Source organism: Herpailurus yagouaroundi, unplaced genomic scaffold, assembly GCF_014898765.1.
Source record: "Herpailurus yagouaroundi ecotype Mexico unplaced genomic scaffold, PumYag 321, whole genome shotgun sequence".
Classification (NCBI taxonomy): domain Eukaryota; kingdom Metazoa; phylum Chordata; class Mammalia; order Carnivora; family Felidae; genus Herpailurus; species Herpailurus yagouaroundi.
This window is the reverse complement of record NW_024412538.1, coordinates 55171-77649: the sequence shown is the minus strand read 5'-3', so window position 1 is coordinate 77649 and position 22479 is coordinate 55171. Positions and strand designations below refer to the sequence as shown.

General features: G+C 49.6%; 1 protein-coding gene across 4 annotated transcripts in view; it reads right to left on the bottom strand.

The window, feature by feature from the left end:
• The window catches only part of PLEKHG4B (pleckstrin homology and RhoGEF domain containing G4B), an 82443-nt gene that overhangs the window by 12726 nt on the left and 47238 nt on the right, over nucleotides 1-22479 (bottom strand). For 3 of the 4 annotated variants that reach the window (XM_040462443.1, XM_040462444.1, XM_040462445.1), the window contains 9 exons: nucleotides 20822-21013; nucleotides 20167-20290; nucleotides 15253-15346; nucleotides 10102-10188; nucleotides 8011-8127; nucleotides 7648-7746; nucleotides 6844-6986; nucleotides 5996-6134; nucleotides 1786-2531 (listed from right to left, as the gene is read on the bottom strand). In XM_040462443.1, the coding sequence (XP_040318377.1) occupies nucleotides 1786-2531; nucleotides 5996-6134; nucleotides 6844-6986; nucleotides 7648-7746; nucleotides 8011-8127; nucleotides 10102-10188; nucleotides 15253-15346; nucleotides 20167-20290; nucleotides 20822-21013 (1741 nt within the window). The remainder of the gene's footprint in view (nucleotides 1-1785; nucleotides 2532-5995; nucleotides 6135-6843; nucleotides 6987-7647; nucleotides 7747-8010; nucleotides 8128-10101; nucleotides 10189-15252; nucleotides 15347-20166; nucleotides 20291-20821; nucleotides 21014-22479) is intronic. The other variant, XM_040462446.1, reaches the window with a different exon arrangement.

Below are 22479 nucleotides of genomic sequence, written 5' to 3'. Positions count from 1 at the left end.
GCAGAGGGTTCCCTGGGCTCCTGCTGGTGTGGTCCAAGCAGGGGCCATGTCTCTGCTGCACACAGCACTTCTGGAGGCACCGAGAAGAGCTGGCGAACTGGGAGCCCCACCCTGCTAGTAACGAGGCACAAAAGTCTTACCCCTGTTGGGCGGCATTCTGCCAGCAACCTCCCTACGTTACTCAATCTCGATAATACTAATGGGGGCTGGTAGATCTTTTTTTGCCATTACTTGTATTTACTTGTTTTTTTTTAAATGGAAAACAATGAAAAGCAACCAATGACAGGAAAGACACCTGTGGTCAGAAATGCTGCCGAATGCACCCCATCTGCAGCTGGCGTGCTTGTTCCTTATCACACTCACATAACAGATTTACAAATACCTATGGTTTCTCAGGGGGCAGCACGTGCTGGCCGCTTGGGAGCACGCAGACCTCGTGGTACTGCTGGGACGTGTGGCCTGGAGGTGCCCCCAGCCAACCCAAGGCCCCAGTACCCACAGCACACCACCTGTCAACGTTTGCCCAGCATAAGCACCCTTAAATACTCAGAAACAAAACTAGGACGGTCTGGGGGTTTGGAACAAGTTAATTGGAAATTGACTCTCTAGGAAATAATGGTTAGAAAGATGTGGGGAAATGGACCAAGTGACAGGACCTGTATCTGGACAACTGGCAGAAGGGCCAGGGTTTTCATGGGAGATAGGGTTAAATGTTCTCTCCTGCCCGAGGAGGAAGTGCTCCGTCTCTGGTGTGCCGTGGAATCTGCTACCAAACCTTGGGTTGGTGGGTCCGTGGATCATGTAAGGTGGAAGAGGGTACCTGTCCCCAGGGGCAAAGGCAGGATGGCTTCCCAAACCTGTTCCCTCCAGACCGAGGATGTCCACTGCAGGTGACCTGGGGGGCTCTCAGCGAGTGGAGGGCATTCTGTGCCTCTGAAAGCTTTCAGATGAGCTCAGGGGAGGTGGAGAGTGGTTCTTCCTGGAGCCTTCCCAGGGATTCCAACCCCCAGGGAAACCCACCTCATGTGCTCCCAAATGAAACCTTCCTGTTCCACCTAAGGTTCCTCCCTGAACTAGGTGCACTGTAACCACCTGGAGTCTGAAACATAGAGGTGTGTTTTAGGAGAGTGTTTGGTGATCGTCTCAGGTCAGAGGTGTTCTCTGTATGAGGAGGAAACACATCCACCAACCAAATGAGCAAGGAAGGCTAGGACAGCCCACCTGTGGCCCACCCTGCTCACTATAAAAATGGACTAAGAACCCAAGGGGCAGGCCGTGGTGCCAGGTGAGAGTCACTACCTGCCCTTAGCATGGGGCACAGTTCTTGCCCACTTTTTAATCCTACCGTGAATAACAAGTATGTTTTTACAAATATCTTCTTAAACATTTAACAAGTTAATACAGACATCTCCATTTGGGCAATGGATAAAAGCACACACATACTTCTCACCTCAACGCTGAAAGGCTTTTTTTTTTTAAGTAATTCTTAAGGTAATTTCTTCATATTGTAGGTGTGATTTGCTTATTGTGATTTTCTATAATTGGCCTCAAATGATGAGCGGGTGGGCTACAAAATAGGAAGCAGTTTTCAATGACCGTTCTGAACACAGGAGGTAAAAAAACATCTTGCCTAAAATCGAACACAAGTGTGCTGCCTGGACAGGACAAGATGGGCCTGGAGAGATGTTTGTGGATTTACTATTTTGTGAAAGTGCATTTAGTGGCTTCAGCTCTCTGGCACCCCACTGACCGCGAGGCCCAAAGGCTGGAGGACGTGCACCTCACCTTCCTGCTTGCCTCCTCCTGTCCTCCTCGGATGGGTGGATCCTGGAGGGAGAGGACAGACTCCGCGTCCGAGTACCCAGGGGGCTCTCGGCATGTGGCCTCGGTGGGGGCTGCTTCTCTGAGGCCACAGTGCTGGTCACCTCCAGGCCCCTGATGAAAACCCCAGTGTGGCCTGGCCAGGGGGAGTCCCGGGGGCCACTGTCAAGCTGTGGAATCTCAAAGCTTTGTGTTTTCCTCATAATTTTCTTCAGGGGGTATTTCTTGGGGTGGGTTGTGGGTGTCTGGATGGGCTCGGAGGAACAGGCAGGGCCGTTGTCTGGGGCCGGGTGCTCACCCTCCTGCCTGCAGAGAGCGGCTTGTTCAGGGAGGCCCGGCGGCAGCTGGGCATGCTCCCCAGTGTGGCCCTCCGGATCAGTGTGGGGGATCCAAGAAGGCTCACATTGCCTCCTCTCAGCCCCCTGGGGAAGCTCGTACTGCAGGGGGCTCGGGCTCAGAGGTGGGGCCCCAGGGTCGGGGGGAGCCCCAGAAAGGGCCCCTTGGAAGCAGAGTCGAGTCTGCTGGCTCTGCAGCCACAAGCTGTGCCATTGCGGCAGTGCCCGCCAGCTGCCCAGGCCTGCCTCCACCGTGCTCGCCCCGGGGAAACTCCACGCAGTCAGCTCTGTGGCCTCCTGGTGACAGCTCTTCGGATACTCAGTGACCGGCTCGGGACCCAGGTGTTCCAGACACTGCAGCATCCACCCATCCACCTACACGGCAAAGAGGGTGCTGGTCAGGGCAGTGGAGCACTGTCGGCCCCACCCAAACTCATGTAGCCGATGAGCAGCTCAAGTGAACCCAGGTCATGCTCCTTCTGCTCTCCAGGTTCTCCATATCAAGCACCGGGGAGAGCCAGATGGTCAGAACAAGAGGAAGACCTCTCTGCCCACAGAGGCAGCTGCTAGCCAGACTCGGCCCAAGAGTAGGCAAGATGATTTTGTGCATGAGCTCAAAGGGGTCTGAATCCTCCACAGTCCCCAAGAGCAGCAGGTGGGGTTGTCCCAGGGCCCCGGGATGCCAGGGCTGGACAGACCATGAAATCAGCGATTCCACACTTCTGACGGGTGTGAGAGGCCGTGGCAGTGGTTCCTCCCCCTGCCCTGGCCTTCCCTGACCACTTGGATCCCACTCAAGGAGCTGTGCTCCCGAGGGCTCTGGCCCCGGCAGCCCTAACAGCCAGGCAATTCTGGGGTGCTGGTGAATTTTCAGCCACGGGCTGTGTTGCAGCGACTGTTTGGGGGTCTCTGGCAATAAGTAGACTTTTATAGCTGAGCCGGTAAGTGGAGAAAAGTTCACATGTTCGTTCTGCCTCTCTGCCTGGTACAATAAATAAACTCCTCACATGGTGGCTGAGAGCCTGGGGTGCAGTGCTGGGGCATGCTGGCCAGCTGTCTCAGAGCTTGACCCACTCAGGCCTGCAGGGGACGGTGCTCACTAAATGTCCACAGCACATGCAGATTCCCTGGAGGTGATTCCACTGGGCTTCTCACGGCCTCATAGAAGTCAGAGAGGTGGGCCCCCCGGCCAGCTCCCCCTCCGTCTGCTCAGCCCAGCTGGACACGGTGCGCAGCCACCTTCTCAAGTCCAGGGTCGCTTTCCCTGTGCCTTGGGAGCTGTTCTCTACCAGCTGCAATATTTCTGACAATACTGCAGTCGTCCAAGGAGCAAACTACCAGCATGAGCCTGGTGCTTACTCTGCTTTTGTGTGTGTGTCCTCTGTTGTGTGCATGCCATCAGCCTGTTGTGGAAGGTCTAGGACCCCCACTGCTGCTGCATGTTCTCAAGACAGAGCAGCTCCACGAGGCCAGGAATTTCTCTCCTTTTTCAAACCACAATTTGATCTATGTAGGAAAAACAAGGCTTTATTTTTAATCATGTGAAGGAGTCCAGCTCTGTGATCGCGGGGACACCGGAAGCAGCAGATGCCACTCAGGCACTGGCTCACTTGGTTCCGACAGCCCGCACACCCCATCCTGATGCACACAAGCGGTGCACCTTAAATAAATCGGAAGCAGCTGCATAGCAACGGAGGCCACGCCACAAGATCTGTGACCCCTGCTTTTACACACACGCTCCCTTCAGTCTGTGGATGGGAATCGACATGCTCTGGTTGAAGAGGGTTGACCACAAATCTCCATGGCTCAGATTTGTAACTTTTTCATGGTTTATAAATGGAAATTAAGATCCACTGAAAAATAGATCCAGGGGTGCCTGGGTGGCTCAGTCAGTTAAGCACCGTCTCAGGCGCAGGTCATGATCTCATGGTCTGTGCTGACAGCTCAGAGCCTGGAGCCTGCTTCTGATTCTATGTTTCCCTCCCTCTCTCTCTGCCCCTCCCCTGCTCATACTCTGTCTCTCTTTCTCTCTCAAAAATAAACATTAAAAAAAGAAAAAGAAAATGTTCTTTTAAGAAAAAAGAAAGAAAAAAAGATCCAGAACTTTCCATTTTTAAACTTGTTACTATGCAAAAAAAAGAAATCTTCTTTAAAAAGAAAGAAAGAAAAAAGGATCCAGAACTTTCCGTTTTTAAACTTGTTACTATGCAAAAAAAAAAAAAATCTTCTTTAAAAAAAAAAAGAAAAAAGGATCCAGAACGTTCTGTTTTTAAACTTGTTACTATGCAAAAAACAGAAATCTTTTTTAAAAGAGAAAGAAAGATAAAAGGATCCAGAACTGTCCATTTTTAAACTTGTTACTATGCAAAAAAAAAAAAAAAAAAAAAAAATCTTCTTTAAAAAAAAGAAAGAAAGAAAAATGAATCCAGAACTTTCGGTTTTGAAACTTGTTACTATGCTAACCATACCCTAGAATCCTCTTCAGGCTGGTGGCAGTAGGACCCTGAGGGGCTGCCTGTGGGAGCCGGAGGGGCTGACGGTGGCCCTGCCTGCACCACACAGCATCCCGTGGCAAGATCACTCATGAACAGTGAACACGTTGGGGGTTAAGACTTTATTTTCATGCATGTTCTCATTAGATAGCAATGCCAAGGACACCTGGTTGTTAGGGGCCCAAGAAGAGGTTTTCACCAACGTGGTGATGGGCTGGATCCAAGGCCACATAACCGTACTTAGTGACACTGATGCACATGCAGAGAAGAGAGATCAGCACACACTCTTTGTGGACAGAGTCATATAGAAAAATGTCCAATCTGGGTTTTTACAAACACAAGCAGCATGAGAGCCCCTGGGCAGAAGAGTGGGAAATGATCAATGGAGCGGAGGCCCCTCAGGGACGGGATCCCACCTCCAACCTCATGAAAAATATTCTGGTTGGATGGAAGATGTAATTGGGAAAATTCAAACCACGAAAGTCTTATGATGGACTATATTAGTCATTCTGTGACCTTAAGGTAGCAAAAGCCATTTCAATCACAAGCAAAGTTGAGGGACAATGACAAGCTGGGGAACACATCTGCCACATAATTGGAGGCTCAGTGTGAGTAATATGCCTAGTAGTAAAACTTCTGACCTGCAGGAACTGGCCAGTGCAGGGAAAAGCCATTTGTTAGAGAATAAGTAAAAATAACAATAAACAGATGAAGAAAGAGTTCACCTCTAGCATAAAAATCCCAAACGCAAACAAGGAGGAGGTACTTCTTTTCACTTCAGTGAGGAAGGGGTGCTCCAGGCTGCTGCTGAGAATCTAAATTGGGCAGGCTGTTTGCAGGACCATTTGGCAAATGTGTACAAACCTCACACACTGTGGGCCCTGACCCAGCCGTCTCAAGCCTAGGAACCTGTCCACAGCAAATGATCACGAAGTGTGAAAATGCAGTCACTGGTGTGTATAAGAGGAGAGCCAGAGCCACGGGAGGCCTCCACATGCCACTGTGCTTGCTGGGGGTTCAGCCTGGGGATGCCCTGCCAGTGGCCATCCCCCCAACCCTAACTGCCCCAAAGGGACACATGGGCCTCCAGCCATTCTTGGCCTTGCCTCACACTGACCGCTGGCTGTGCGTGGGCTCCTGTGTCACATTCACTTACATGGAAAGAGCGGTTGACAAAAGCATAAGGATTTAAGCAAGAACGTGTGCAGGCTTCCGAAAAGCTTTTACATGCATATGTACACGGAGAAAAGTCCGGATTATAACACACTGCACGTTAACGTCGGTTATTTCAGGTGCAGGGTTTCAAAATGTTTTTCTCTCTTGGTTCCTCTGACTGAAAGCACTTACCTGCCCTTGTCCCTCCTGGAGCACCCTCGCTTCCCGTAGCCTCTCCAGCTCCTGCAGACACCTGTTGGAGGCAAGGACCACCTTGTGGACCTCTTCGTCTACTTGATCGTACAGCCTGGAGGCAACCTCGATGGCATCCCTGGAAGAGAGAGTGTCAGAGAGCAACCCGCGACCACTAGTTGTTCACAGGCAATCACCCAGCGAACGTGCTGTTGGTGACAACCTACAGCTGTGCTGACAGCTCAGAGCCTGGAGCCTGCTTCAGAATCTGTGTCCTCCTCGCTCCCTGCCCCTCCTCCACTTGTGTTCTGTCTCTCTCTGTCTCTCAAAAATAAATAAACATTAAAAAAAAAGAAATCTTAAAAAAAAAAAGAAAAATGGATCCAGAATTTTCAGTTTTGAAACTTGTTACTATGCTAAACACACCCCAAGTTAAAGAGCCACAACCGCCCTCTTTGCATCCCTCACATCTGACACAAACAGAATGCCCCAGGGAGGTCCACAGCCACAGCAGGGACAGGAGCGAGCCCAGGAGCCACGAGTTGCAGGTGCCTCCGAGGTGGTAGGGGTAGGGAAAAGTGAGCGAGTGGCACCCCAGGACGGAGTCAGAGAAGCATTGGGTCAGGACTTCTGACTGCTGAATCCCTGAATCCCATTATGGTGAGTTTTGCCCTCCACTTGAGCATTCCAAGGAACCTGCTACTTCTCCCTTAGAGGATACCAGTGTAGACAGGCTCCCGTCCAAAGAGTGCCTGCCAGAAGGAAGGAAGTTTGAACAGCTGGGAGACGCTGCGTGTGGCAGAGACAGGCGTCACCCCTGGGACGCGCTGCCCCAGCGTGACACTCACCGGCAGTCTTGGCCGGCACCGTGCTGCTCCCTCCTCAGCCGCGCCAGCACAGTGCCACCCTCCAAGCGGAGGGCGACCAGCAGTGCGTCTTCCAGCACACATTTCATTGTCTCCTTGTGCTGGCTGATTAGGTCTGTGACCTCCTGCACGGGGTGGGAGAAGCATACATAGAACCGCCTCCTCCATGAGGAGCGTTGGAGTGTGACCCGCACTCCCGTGTTTATCAGTCAAGCTGAAAGCAGGGCGGGCTGGCCGTGCCCACACTTGACACTGGCCCCAGCAGGAAGGCAGCGGAGTCCCAGATGCTCTCACCCAAGGATGGGTGAAACTTGGGGCAGGAGAAAGGAGGGAAGCTTGAAACTTGGCAGCAGGAGAGCCTGACATTTGGACAGCGATGCACAGACCTCACCCACACACCCTGGAAACCCCAAGGCATCTCAGCCCCAGGTGTCTGGGCTGTTGAGGTCCTTCTGGACAGTCCACTTCTGTGTCCCAGTAGCACTCACTCAGGTCTCGGCGGCACACCAACAAATATAGTGGTGTTGTTTCTCTTCTGGGCATGGTGGGATTTTTTTGGTCACAATGGGGAGGAAGTGGGTTTTTGGAAGTCTTTTGCTAAGTGAAAGGGATTTGCAAATCAAAAAGGGTTTGAAAATCTCAGCTAAGAGTGGTGGGTTTGGCTAAGCCTCTATGTTCCCACCTGCCTACCTGTGAAATAAAATAAAATAAAATAATAAAATAAAATAAAATAAAATAAAATAAAATAAAATAAAATAAAACAAAACAAAATACATGAGAACCTACCTGTGCTGTGCTCAGAGTCCTGTGGGTGTTTAGGGATCGGACTGAATTTTGCAGGAAAACAATGGCATCCTCACAGTTTGTGGTAAAGGGCTCCAGCTTCTATCGTGGCCGTAGAGGTAAGAGACGATAATACAGTTAGTGCCCACAGATGCACCGGGGTGCAGCACCCTCCCCACCCAGGGTTGGACTTCAGTGGCACTCCCAAGCCTGCCACAGTGTGGCTGTCCAACAGCCTGTGAATGGCAGCTGTGACAGGCGTGACACTCAGGGTGGGGACACCTGCTTCAGGTGTGAGTAAAAATATCTGCATGAGGAGAAGTCCTAGGACACTGGCAGGTACAGTGGCTGTAAGTTGCACCTTACCCTACGGAAGCAGATCCAGTCACTGTGGCTGTAGGGGAAAGAGCCATCGAGGTCTGCAGTCAGCTGGGAGCTGTCAACAAGTTTGTGCAAGGCCTTCAGGGAGCCCACCACCTCACACTGCCAAGGAGAAGTGTTTATTGGTTATGGCCACAGAGGCATCCATCGGAAAGACCACTGCGATGGCTCACTCCTGGGAGAACTACCACCAAGAGGGCTGAGAGGCAGGTTTAGGATCCAGTGACTCTACCTTGCTGGTGGCATTAATGGGCTGCATGTGGTTGGGCATAGGAATGAAGGTGTGGAGAATGAAAGGAAACGGCAGAAAAGAGAGTGATAGAAAGCTTCCAACTAAGACCAAAAAATGGAAAAATCGAAAAGAAAGAGAGGGCAAGATAACAGGGGAGATGGGAATGGTCAAGAGGAGGAAGGGATGGTGAGGAATCAGAGATGCGTCACTCTGAGAGGGCAGAGTTGGCCCTTCCCAGATGACTCCAGACAAAGTATAAGAACCACTGGAAAGCTCCAGAGGGTGAACAAAGCCAGACTTAGTGAGCAAGGCAACTGAAACGTGGATGAAGGGATCAGTGTGGGGTGAGCTCCCTGTTTGCATGGCTCTGGCCTGAAGGTGGGATGCCAACACATTGAGACTGGATTGACTAAGGCTCTGATAAAAAACAGGCATCTTTCTGGCCTGAAGATCCAGAAAATAGAGCTAGGGAGGAATGTGGACATTGAGTCCCACAAGGTGGAAAGCCAGGGAAAGGGAGCTCCAGTCATATGTAAACCCTACCCAGGACTCTGGCTGACCCTGAACCAAGTATGCATGGGAAAGACTCTGGGCAGCTGAAGGCAAAAAGAAATGAGCTGGACCTACACAGGGGGCAGTTTTCAGTTCAAGTGCAACCAAGTTAACAGCATGCTAAAGGTTTGTAATAGAATCCAGAGTCAGTATATTGAATAATACTCAATAGAATATTCACATGTCCAGAATACAACACAAAATTACTGGACATATGAAGAAGCAGAAAAAATGTGACTTGTTCTCAAGGGCAATGACAATCAACAGAGGTCAACTCAGAAAAGACCTGGATGTTAGAATTATTAAAGAAGGACTTTAAAGTAGCAATTATGACTATGCTCAATGGTATAAAGGAAAAATGCTTGCAATTAATGAGAGGATAGGAAATCTTAGCAGAGACAGAGAAAATGTATTTTAAAACCTACCAGAAATTTTATAGTTGAAAAATACAATATCTGAACTAAAAATTCATTGGATGGGCTTAACAGCTGAATGGAGGTGAATAGAGTATGGAGTTAGTGACCTTGAAGACAGATCAACAGAAACAATCTGATCTGAAGAAGAGAGAGAAAAAAATTGGGGGAAAAAAAGATTCTCAAAAACCTATGGGGCAATATCAGTATGTGTACTTGAAATCCTAGAGCAAGAGGAGAGAATGAGGCAGAAAAAACATTTCAAGAAATAATGAATGAAAACTTCCTAAATTTGGTGATAGACATAAATTTAAAAATTCAAGTTTACCCAACCTAACAGGGTAAATATGAAGAAAACCATGCCTAATTACATTATAGTCAATTTTCTGAAAAGAAAGAGAAAATCTTGGAAGTAACCAAAGGAAAATGACACATACTCTATAGATGAACAATTATTTGAATTCCAACAAACTTTTCATCAGAAACTATGGAGGCCGGAAGACAACAGAACGACACCTGTAAAGTGCTGGAAAAACAAACAAAAAACTACTGTCAGGTCAGAATCCCATACCTAGCAAAAAACCCTTCAAGGCATAATAAAGAGTTTTTAGATAAAAGAGAAAGAAGCAAGAAGAAAGAAGAGGGAAAACAAATGAGGTGGATAAGAAAAATTAGATTTTCACAAGTTTTCTGATATTTTGCTCTGTACGGCTCCTGCAAATAATTAGGGAATCACAGATGGGTTTTCAGGCTCTTATATGGATGCAGTCACAACTTACATGAAGCTTCCCATTTGTTTTATCTCATGTAGGTACTGTAATATTTACTTGTATGCATCACTCAGAGTCATATCTAATGCTGAGGGTCTGAAACTATTACCTGAATTATTCCATCCTTGTCAGGCCTAAATGCTGATTCTTTATTCATCAAGAACACAATACTATGAATTATGGGAGGAGCTGTGTTCTGAAATAAGAAAGAAATACTGATTAGCTTTGTAATTTTTTACTTCATTGAGTTTATAGAGTTGTCTAGGTTAGGTGGGTACTATTTCTTCCTTGGTACCTAGAATGCATAATATGTAATTGTGCCTTAAATGTAAGTTACTTGCTCTTATGAATTTTTAATGTAATCAAGTTTATTGGTTATGATTTACATAGAATAAAATTCACCCTTTTAATGTAGCGTTCTCTGAATTTCGATATAACTTATAGTCACGTAACTACCACCACAGTCAAGATACACAACAGTTTAGCGTCCCCCAAATTACCTTATCTCCTTTGTTGAGCCCACCAACCTCTGGCAGCTACTGATCTGTTTTCTATCTCAATAAGTTTGTCTTTTTAGGATATCAAATACGTAGATTCATATAGTATTGACTTCTTTCACTTACCACAATGCATCTGAGATGCATCCATGCTGTAGATGTCAGTAGTTCATTTCTTTCTACCACGTAGTAGTATTCCATAGCATGCATTCACCCATTCACCAGCTGGAGGACATGTGGGTTATTTCCAGTTTGTGGCAATCATAAATAAAGCTACTATAACCTCCATGTGAACGTGAGTTTTCATTCCTCTTGGTAAATATCTAGCAGTAGGATTATTGGGTCATATGATAAATGCATGTCTAACTTCTGAAGAAACCAGAGTGCTTGTGCCATTTTGCATTTCCATGAGCGATGCCAAGCCCTTGCTATTGCCAAGTTTTGTTGTGTCTGTGTGTGTGTGCGTGTGCGTGTGTGTGTGTGTGTGTGTGTTACCTCATTCTGTTGCATAAGTTGCATTTCTCCAATGACTGCTGATGTTGAACACATTTGTATGTGCTTATTTCCCATTCATATGTCTTCTTTGGTGAAGTGTGTTCAAATCTTTGCCCTTATTTCATTGGGTTGTTTGTCTTATTACTGGGTTTGGAGATTTTGTATATTCCAGATATATACAGATCAGAACTTTATCAGATCTGTTTTGCATTTTCTCCTGCCTCGCGGCTTGCATTTTCATTTTAGTAATGGTGACTTTTGAGGAAAAGTTTTCCATTTTGATGAAGTCCAACTTACCCTGTTTTTCTTTTAGGATCATGGTGTTGTCGTAGCTAAGAAATCTTTACCTGACCAAGGACACGAAGATTTTCTCCTGTTTCCTTCTGATGCTTTTGTAGTCTTAGATTGTACATGAAGATCTATGAGCCACGTGTAATTTTTTATATTGTATGAGGTATGTGTTGAGGATTTTTGCTTCTTTTGCATAGAGATGTCCAATTGTTCCAACCTTGTTTTTTTTTTTTTTTTGATGTGTTTATGACTTTAAACAAACCTTTTCCGTTTCTGTTTGCTAGATTGTATTGAGGCCAGATTGTTCAGCAATGAAATTCTTTTATGTACATAGTGCTCCTTCACTCATATTCCCCAAAGCTTTACTTTTTAATAGTTTCTCATAGTGATAAACAGAGTTTACACTTTTTGTAATCTCCGATTTTGATCCGCTATTTTGACTGGATAGGCCTCAGAAATTACTGATATTTTTTATTTGTATCAAATTCATCTTATATATTTACATTTTTATGTGACTTCTTGTGGATGACATTCCATAAATATTTGTTGGGTGAATAAGCCATAGAAAAACCCATAGAAAAATATTCTTGCTTTTTTATTTCATGGTCATATTCTATTTCTCTCATGCAGTTTAGCTACAATTTTCAGTTATAAGGAATTAAAACTACAAACAGTTTTGCAAAGTGTTTTATATTTCTCATATATAACTCCTTGAGTGAATTTTTACTATTAGGATTTGTCGCTATTGCCAAGAAGTGAGAACACAATTAGTGCCTTAGGACAATTGTCGGTATCAGTTTGCAGAAGTTGTGCTGTGGATGGGGTAGGAATCAGCAATTGTTAGCATTTTCTTCTACCAAGAAAAGAAGAAATCATTAGTTACTTTTTGAAATGGAAAGCTTCTGATGGTATTTGAACTTTAATAATTAAAAAAAAGCTGAAGTATAGTTTCTTGAGGTAGTTTCTGTGAGAAAATTTAACTACTTCTGTATATAACTCAGAAATGAAATTGAAAATGGAAGCATAACCCTCAAACTCGAGCTTATGTTCATGCCTCTCACTCGGAGAACAAACCCTGCTGTTGCTGAGCCAAAGCCAGGGGGCTGGGAGGCCGACACCTGCCACAACGGGAAGCCTCCAGGCCTCAGGGCAGTCCAAATGCCAGCATCCAGACAACGGAAGAGAAGTTGATTTCCTGAAGTTCCTTACAAGATTTGCTTCTGGTAAAAAGTTACAGATGCAGCAGAAGTTTCTCCAGGTTCTGCTTGGGGAGAGCTGTGGGTGGAGGGGGCCATCTTACTTGGGGCTCATTGTCCCGCTGTGGGACCCAAGTGGCACAGGACTTAAGGGAAATCTGAACAAACAGAAACGTCGGGAAGGGGTGTGTTTACAAAGATAAAAGGTAAGCGGTTCTGGTCGACAGCTGAAGGGCTCTAGGCCTACACGTGGGCCCTGCCTGGGTCTCACGCACAGCAGAACAAGAGGACGCTAAGCCTGTGCATCGGCAGGGAGGGCTCAGCCATCTCTGTTTGAGACCAGACACTTAAGTTGCAAGTTTTTATCGGGTGCCAAAGCAGCAGAACCGCCACAGTCCTGACTTCAGGAAATGCCCGCAGACGCTGCAGACTTGCGTCAGCATCTTCCTGGTCACGCGGCCCCGCTGTGCTCCAGGTCCCACACGCATCATGCATATGACACAGCACGGCGAGGCGGCTGCGTGTGCAGTGTTCTTCCTAGGACTCAAGTAACCTCTCACAAAGTCAGTGCCATGCTGGGCGCAGCACAGGGACATCCTGCGGGAGCGGAGATGGTGATACTGATCCCTCCGGACCAGCCCTACCCTGGGCACAGGGCCTCACTGTGCACCTGCCCGGGTGTGTGCCCATGATCCTGCCCTGGAATCTGTACCTCGTCTCTCAATACCGGTCCGGGAATGACAAGGCGCTATCAGAGTTCCCTGAGTCCCTTGCTGTGAAAGGTGCCCCAGCACAGCCCCTGCCGGCCTCACAGGGCTCTGGCCACAGGGTTCAGACTCGCCCCGCACGTGCCCCCCCCGCCCCCCCAACCTCCCCGCCGGCGAAGAGCCAGAGGCTCCATCACCACCAGCTGGCCTTCCTGGGCCCGGCGGCAAGTTGCTGCTGGATTCCAGGCTTCCCCTGAAAACAAGTTTCAAGCCCTCCTCATCAAAAGCCGCCTCCAGGCAGTAAGGACAAAAGTGACCCGGGTGAGCGGGGCTGGAAAAGGTCCGAGGAGGAGGAGCCCGGGGACCCGGCATATGAGAAGCAGGACCCCTTGCCCACGGCCACCCCTGGGGCCGAGGGTGGAGGACACTCTGAGGAGACAGCGCGGGCGGCAGGCAGGCGGAGGCCGAGAGACGCTCCCTCACGCTCCGGCTGGACTCCGCTGGCCGACTGGGCAGCCCCCACACCCCCTCATCAGGACGGTGAGCTGTTCCCACCAGCACAGGAAGCAGACAGACGCTTTCTAGGAATCCGGTCACAACTTCCGGTTGCGGCTTCAAACTCAGGTCAGCCACAGTGACATTTTAGCTTGGTTTTGAAGGCAAAACCAAAGAAAAGTTGTTTTTCTCCCCTGCTTTCACAAGTTGCAACGTATAGGGTGCTGAGGTGATTAACTGGTGTGAGGCATTCGCTCCTGAGGAGGGTGCGTCTCAGACACACATAAAGCACACCCTACTGTCCACTCTGGTTGCCACGCCCAGGCCTCCAGATTAACACCTTCTTTCTGCAAAATCACAGGACGCCTGGGAAACCCTGTAGTCACCAACACGGCTGTTTGTCCTTTCAGCAGACCTTCCCTCAAAATGTTCGAAAAGCGGACATTAGCCTAACTTCCCAGAAGACTTCCAGCAACTTCTCAGTCTTTGTTGGTATACAAAATTGCACGTGGTTAAAAAAAAAAACAAAACAGAACCTCAAAGGGATTTCAAAGCCTTGAGCAGAATATGAGCATCAAATTGGATTATATCCTGGATTCTGATTTTTGAGCCGAGCCGTTGGTTGAAAGCAGGGGAAATGAGCAACAGGGATTATGTGCTTCCAAAGTGCTTCGTGGAAACTGAATTTTAGCGCGTCAAACCTGTCACTCCGTGTTCGAGCTGCTGACTTGGGCTTTGAAGGTAGGCACTGTGCCCCCGTCTGCTGAGAGCCCGCTTCTCCCACTGAAATGCAGTGAGCTCTGTTCTGAGAGCCAGCTCTTGCCCTGACCTGCACCTCTGGGTCGGCCGTTTCTTCCTCGGGAATTTGCTACTTCACTCGTGCATGCGACAGGGGTTGCACCACCGCCAGCACCCTGACCAGGCACGTCCTCTGCTGCTAACCTTCCCCGCTGCCGCGCTCCCACCTAGGCCTGGCCTCCCCCAGCCCCTGCTCCACGCATAGTCGGCCTGCCTGCCCGGGCTCTTCTCTCCTTTCCCCACACACTGCTCTCTAGCTGACCCCGTGCACTTCCAGATGTGCCCCATCCTCTACCATGGAGTCTTTCCCGGGAAGAACTTCCATTTGACGTCCCCAGACTCAGGAATCTGGAGAGAGCGGTGACCCGAGTCTGGCAGCGTTAGCAGAGACCCAACAGAGAGAACAGCTCTTAACTGAGGGAGAAGGTGGGACCCCAGACCCCAGCACAGTGCTTTGCACATGACGCCGGATAGGAGCTGCTGTGGAGGGAAGGGGTCATGCCTGCATGGGCCGGTCCTGGCTGGTCCTCTTTTAAGGTCTGCAGTGGTAACCCCAGGAGGTGGGCAGGAAACTCCTACCTGGTAACTGCCCGACCTCGAGGGAGCACACTGTTGATGGATACAGGAGTGGGCTCTTGGCTGCTTTCGGTGTCTACACTCAGGACGCTCACCTCATCCTGAGATTCATTCTCAGCTGCTCCTGGGGCATGAAGGCGCCCCTTGTGGCCCACACAGCCTTGAGATGCTAAGCCCCCCAAGGACAGGAGTTGCCCTGACTCACCTGAAGTCCTGCCAGGGCCCGGGAGAGAGCAGGCGTGGCCGGACCCTTGCGAGCGTCCACCAGAATGACCAGCCCCAGCTCCCGCACCTCCTTCCTGGAGACAGAAAGACTGTGTTAACCATTGCAGGTGAAATCTCTTCCAAAATGAGCTTCTTCATCTCTCGGGAAGATACATCCTTGCCTAGATGCCCCTGGCTCTACAAGTTCGAGATTCCTGACACATGTCTATACTTTCTGAGGAATCAAGATGCTTGCTGGGGGGAGAAAGGGCAGTGGAGCCCATTGTGGTGGGTCAGTCCTGTCCGATAGCCTCTCCAGGCAAGTGGAGCTGGCCGCACGTTTGCATCTCCTGGGGTTGCTTTCTCTCCCCACCACCCTCCCCCAGAGCTTTGATTGTTTGTTCAGGCTTTAATACGACATGGAATTCACTCTGATGGCGTGAACAAGGACCAGGTTGTTCTCAAGACCAGTCATTTGGCTCATCACATTTTCAGAGCTAAAGTGGGACAGCAGAACAGCCTCTAAAGCTGAAAATACTGCCAGGTGCTTTTCACAACCCCACTTAAAAGCCCTGGGGTGCCTGGGAGGCTCAGTTGGTTGAGTGTCTGACTATTGACTTTGGTTAGGTCATTATCCCAAGGTTGTGGGATTGAGCCCCACATCGGGCTCAATGCTGAGCATGGAGCTTAAGATCCCCTCTGCCTCCCTTCTCACCCTGCTCGTACACTTTTTCTCTAAAACAAAACAAAACAAAAACAAAAAAGGGGACACCTGGGTGGCTCAGTTGGTTAAGTGTTGACTGCAACTCAGGTCATGATCTCCTGGTTTGTGGGTTGGAGCCCCACGTCGGGCTCTGTGCTGACAGCTCAGAGCCTGGGGCCTGCTTCGGATTCTTGTCTCTCTCTCTCTCTCTCTCTCTCTCTCTCTCTGCCCCTCCCCCACTTGTGCTCTGTGTCTCCCAAAAATAAACATTAAATTTTTTTTTAAGTTTAAAAAAATGCTCTTTCCCCACTGTGATGATGGTAAGCTTTAGTTATTTTTTTAAAGTTTATTTATTTATTTTGAGGGGGGGTGGGCAGAGAGAGAGGGAGAGAGAGAATCCCAAGAAGGCTCCATGCTGTCAGCACAGAGCCCGACACGGGGCTTGATCTCACAAGCCATGAGACCATGACCTGAGCTGAAATCAAGAGTTGGACGCTTAACTGACTGAGCCACCCAGGCGCCCCTAAACTTTAGATCTAAATAGGACAAAACAATAGGCTAGGGCGAAGCGATGTATCTATTCCCAAAGTTTCTGTTCCTTGGCAAGCTTCTCCAGCCCCACCTTCCAGGATCACTAATATTCGACCTCAGCCGTATGTGTGGGTGCTGGTCTGAGACAGCATGCTCACTCCGGCCCGCTCACACAAAGCTGGTCGAACTGCACATCACAGCAAAGCCATGTCCTGGCCAAAAGGGCGAGTGTGCCCCACAGTCAGGGTGTGTTCGATTTCGGCGTGGCTGCTAAAGAATACTTCTGAAGGGGGTGCTTCTCGGGGAAGCGAGTGTACTGAGGCCAGAGTAGAGAGTGGTGTTCCGGCATCAAAGCCAGATTCAGGAAAGACAAGCTGGGAGAACACCCCCATCTCAGCGCCCCCCTCAGCCTGCCAGCTTAGCGCCCAGGCCTCCTCTGCTGCAGAAACCACGTTGCCTCCTGGTGGCTGGAGCACTGGCGTCTACGTCTCTGGGAGCGGTCCCGGCAGTGCTGTCAGGAGCCGGGCAGGACGCCCGCTTCCACTTCCGGTGTCCCTCCTGCTCCCCAGTGGCCTCCCTCTTCCGACACCCCACCCCGCTCTCTCTTCATCCCCGAAGTCTCCCGTGGTGCCTGCATCTGCGTCTCAAAGTCTGCTTCTGGCCTCAGAGGCAGGACCAGGTCTTGCCGCCACCACAAAGGCTTGCTCAGCGTGGGAACTTACCCCTGCAGGCTCCAGACCACACGCTCTCCTCTACCCATCTCATCCACTTGGCAGCTTTGCTGAAGGGGAGGCCGCCGAGGGGACAAGCCAGCCCTTCCCTGGGGGCTGCTTCCTGGGTTCGAGGACTGCTGGGTCCTCCACTGGCTGGGAGGGACCCACTGACTCGTTCCCGCGTAAACACCAGTTCGGGATTAGAAGGGGGGGAATGCCCCCAGACCACCCAGCGTGAACCCCCACACAAAACTTGCTTCTCTCTCTGCCTGCCTCCTGTGGTAGATGGAGCTGGCTGGCTTAACTGCTCCGCCCCCTGCCTCACGCTCGTGCACAGGCAGCCTGCAGCCGCCCCCAGCCTGGCTCCCCTGGGGCCCCTGGCAATGTGCGGACCTGCCCTAGACACCCTGGGTCTGCACTTCTGCAGACTGCGTTCCTGCGCCACCCTGGCCTCTCCATCTGCAGTACGCTGGGTAAGTGTGGCCTTCATGCCACAGCCAGGGGCACAGGCTGCCCACATGGAGTCTTCAGTCCTCACTCCTGCCTCCTGCTCAGAAAGTGACCAGCTGCTCTGGGGCTTTGTGTATGTTCTTCCTTCTGCTCAGAATGTCCTTCCCTTCTTGTCTGCAGATACTCGCCATGCTCAAGGACACAGACATGTCGGGAAGTCCCCACCCCCGGCTGAGGCTGCAGCTCCCTCCCAGCACTGTGGGCTTGTCTTATGTCGGGAGACACGACAGTTTGGGTTCGTTCGCATGAGTGTCTCCTAGAGGGTAAGACCCATATCCTGTCCTCTTTTGTATTCCCAAGTAAGTGGTAGATGGATGGACGGATGGATGGATTCCTCCATTGCACAGGACGTTAGATGGATGACAGCCAAGATCCACTCTAATTTTAAGATTCTGTGTATCTAAGAGTTTGATGAAAGTCTATCCACAAGGCACGCTCACCCTATAACTCAGCTGCAGTAACAGTTGACCACACACTGCTGGGCACTCTTCCTAGTAATGAGTGCTGACACCTCGGGTACTTCATTCTGACCGCCGAAGGCTCGTGTCATATCCCACAAGGTGGATTTCAGCTCCTCAAGGTGCAATAGGCAATCAGGATGCTAACCAAGTTACAATGCTTGTGGAGAAACAACCAACCAAGCCATGAGGCTCCAGCCTGAATTACGCTAAGTGCTTTAGATAATTTAGGTTTTCCTCGACATAGGCTTTCCCCCGGAGCTTCACGAGCTGGTGAACATATCTGCTCTGGGAGGGGAGTGGAGTCATCTGAATTTTCTGTGGAAAAGTCACAGGGCTGCAGAACCAAGGTCAAGTCTTGGCCCTGCCAATCCCTACTGGTACCCTAGCCCCTATTGTTGGTGTTTCATTATAGAAGGGAGAGAACAGCACTCGGCCTTACAGGTAAACCAGGCTGAGCATACAGAATGGTACACACCCCAAAAAGTACAGGAGGCTTTCGTCCTTGTCAATCAGGATTGCTTTTCAGTGTGACCCCAAGTCAATTCTTGACCCTCCCTTAAAAGAAAGCTTTTGGCAAATACAAAATGCCATTAACTTAGAGTTTTGGTGTTTACCTGAGGTTCACTAAGTATAAGCTAATGTGAGGGTGAATCTGTATTTTTTTTTTCAGGGTATTTTTTTTGTATTTTGAAGTCTGTGCTGAAAGTTAAGTTTGAAATCCCAGGCTCATCCGAGGGCCCGTCATCAGATAACGGGGAACCTTGCTCTGGGAAAGGGGGGGTCAGGGAGCACACTTTCTTTTCCTGCCTAATTGTTCCCGCACTGATTCTACCTATGCTATTTCAGAAGAAATTTCAATATAAAGTTGAGGCAGCACAAAGAGCAAAGATCACATGTGATGAGGCTTCATGCAACATGTTTCCCACATGAGCTCACCTCATGTGATATGCATTCTGTCACTGGCACTTAGTGAGACTGCATCGTGGGATGGGTCACGAAAATGATGCTCTGGACTCTACGTACTTTACACAGATGATTTCTAATCCCTCTGTGCACCTTTGAGACAACTAGTACCATCCCCGGTTATGCGGAGGAAACAGGCTTATGGAGTTGCACCATCCACCCTAGCCAGTAAGGGCACAGCTGGGATTTGGAGCCGGGCTATCTGACCTTAGAACCAAGCTCGAGGGCTGGGCAATGCCGCCGCCTCCACAGGCTGCCTCCACCCAGCACCTAGGGGACTCTTGGTCTGGGCGCCATAAGGGCCATCCAAACCATGCCTGCATCTGATGGGGTCAAGTACTACAAAAGAACACGCTTCAGCCACCCTTGACTCCCGCTCTCCCGTCTCTGTCCTTGGTCCGTAAGAGATCTGAAGCCACGCTCCAGAGAACTTCACCTATGCAGACCTGTTCCACACGTTGTTGTCACGCAGGATCCAGGAGGTGTGGTTTCCCGGAATTTTGTGCCAGGGAGGTCATGTCTGTCTCCAGGAGCTTGTACTTGCTTCCTGGCATGTGGCATTGCCAAGCTGAACATAAGGCTCAGTTAGAATGCATCGGTCCTTCCTGCTTCTGGGAACCAGGTACTACTCATTGGTATGATTTCTTCACCTACTTATTCTAAATATTCTGTCTATATCAGTTCAGGTCTTTATCCCAAAAGACATGGAGTGTAAAACATAATGCTTAGAGCAAGTACTGAACACTGCAGAGCAACACAGAATTCAGGGCTCGAGTGTGTGTCAGAGCCTTGATTCAGTGGGGAGAGGTCAGGGTGAGCAGGAGGAGAGGAACACACGAGGGACAGCCGAGGACCTGGAAAAGAGGGGTGGGGGGAAGGGAGGTGGGGCCAGTTGGCAGGAGCCCGAAGGGCAGGTGGGAGCTTGCTGCCCATGCCACGAGGGGCCCTCGAGATTGCAGACAGAGACCCCTGCATGAAGCCTGCACTGCATTACCCCAAAGGTCTGACAGGGGGGGAACCTGCCTCAGTCCCACCTGGGGATGCCGTGGAGGTACCGCAACAGGCGGGTCAGCTCGGCGCTGGAGCTGTGTCTGCTGGACCAGAGCGGGCTCGTTGTGCAGACCTGTACCACTGCTCTCCCTTGGTGATCCCGGGTCCCTGCAGAGACAGAGGGCATCGTGAAAGGGGGAAGCTCCAGTGGGGACATGCATGGCCTCAAGCTTGGGAAATACCACGCTAGAGCCTGCACACTGTTGACGTATTGGCTTAGATGTGAGATCTGCCGGGAGAGGAGGTCACCTGCGCAGGTGGCAGCCGTGCTCACCTAAAAGGGAGGTGGGCATTGCTAAGGGCTGCATGTTTGTGTTCCCCCAAATCCTTATGGTGAAACCTAACCCCCGTGTGGCCTTTTGGAGTTGCTTACATTTTGAGAGTGGAGTCCCATGAATGGAATTTATGCCTTAAAAAAAGACCCCAGAGAGCTCCCTTGCCCCTTCCACGATGTGAGGACACAGTGAAAAAGGTGTTGAGTGTGAACCAGGAAGAGGGGCCCTCACTAGAACCTAACTGTGCTGGAATCTTGGACTATCAGCTTCCAGAATAGAGAAATAGAGGTCTGCTGTCTACAAGGTATCCAGTCTGTGGTGTTTTGTTATAGCTGCCCAAACAGAGTCAGGTGGCCATGCTTACCTGGGAGGACGACGACCCCGGACTGCAGGAGCTCCTGGCTGACCTCCAGCATATTCCTGGGTCCCTGCTTGGGCGGGTCTCCTGTGCTGGGCGGCTGTCCTTCTCCCTCTGGGCACAACGGCTCAACAAGCACATCTGAAATCCAGCCAGGAGCACGAGCCCGGAGAGCATTGCTGTTGGTGTTAACACTGGCTGGACAACAGAAAGACACCCAAAGACGAATTGTTTCTCTGGGTTGAAGGCAGCTGCTCAACTTGCCACAAACACAAGGAGGGAGTCACGTGTGAAAGTAGGGGGTCTAATGGGAACTTGTTCCATTTTTGGTGGGAAACGTCAGCATGCCATACCTTACAGGACAGGTGCATTCTAGAAAAGTAGGGCATGAACAAATATGTAAAAACTGATTATTCTAGTTGCATCAAGAGTGCTCAGTACCTAAACACACTTCAGGGGAATTTTTTTTTAGGTTTATTTATCTATTTTGAGAGAGAGAGAGAGAGAGAGAGGTAGCGGAGGAGAGGGAGAGAGAGAGAGAGAGAGAGAGAGAGAGAGAGAGAGAATTCAAAGCAGATTCTGCACTGTCAGTGCAGAGTCCAATGTGGAGCCTGAACTCACAAACCATAAGAACATGACCTGAGCTGAAATCGAGGCCTGGATGCTTAACCAACTGAGCCACACAGGTACTCCAGGGAGAAAACTGTTATATTGAATAATGTCATCCTACTTTATTTTCTCATACAGATTTCCCAAAGAGTATCATCAAAATATATCCACAGAGGGTGACAGCACCCTGAGGGCAGGCATCATCATATTGGGGGTGCCTCCCCCTCCTGCATCACCCCAGAGAGGGGGGACCTGGCTCTCCTGTATCACCCTAGAGGGAAGGGCTCATGTTCGTACATCAGTCTGGAGGAGATGGCAGTGGCCATGGCTTTTGGGCTTGCTCCTCAGCCCTGTTTCCACACCGCACTTCACAGGAGATGAGCCATAACACAGACAAACAGATTCAACACCCCCGCCTTGCAATCCTCCAGGGTCTGTGTTGCCCCAGTGGGGGAAGGATGGTCTTGGCCAGAGCTGGTTGGCACCTAAGACCCTGTGGGGCACCCTGAACCAATCCAGGCTTTGCTTTCCTGTCCCTCAGCTTCTTCCGTAACTTCTTTCAGTGCTAGTGTCTCACAACTCTGTGAAGAGTTTTCTCATTACAGTTGGACCAGAAAAGTCGACAGCATTCTCTCCCTCTCCCTCTATATGTTTAACACACACACACAAATATATATATTTAAGACATATATATATATATATATATACATATATATATATATATATATATATTTAAAACAACTTTATTGAGGGGCGCCTGGGTGCTCAGTCAGTTAAGCGTCCGAACTCAGCTCAGGTCATGATCTAGCAGTCTGTGAGTTCAGGCCCTGCGTCAGGCTCTGTGCTGACAGCTCAGAGCCTGGAACTTGCCTTGGATTCTGTGTCTTCCTCTCTCTCTGCCCCTCCCCCACTCACGCTCTGTCTCTGAAAAATGAATAAACCTTAAAAAAATTAAAAAAAATAAAACAACTTTATTGAGCTATATTTTACATATACTAAAAGTCACTCCTTTCAAGTATATAATTAAGATTTTTAGCAATTTTACCAAGTGGTGC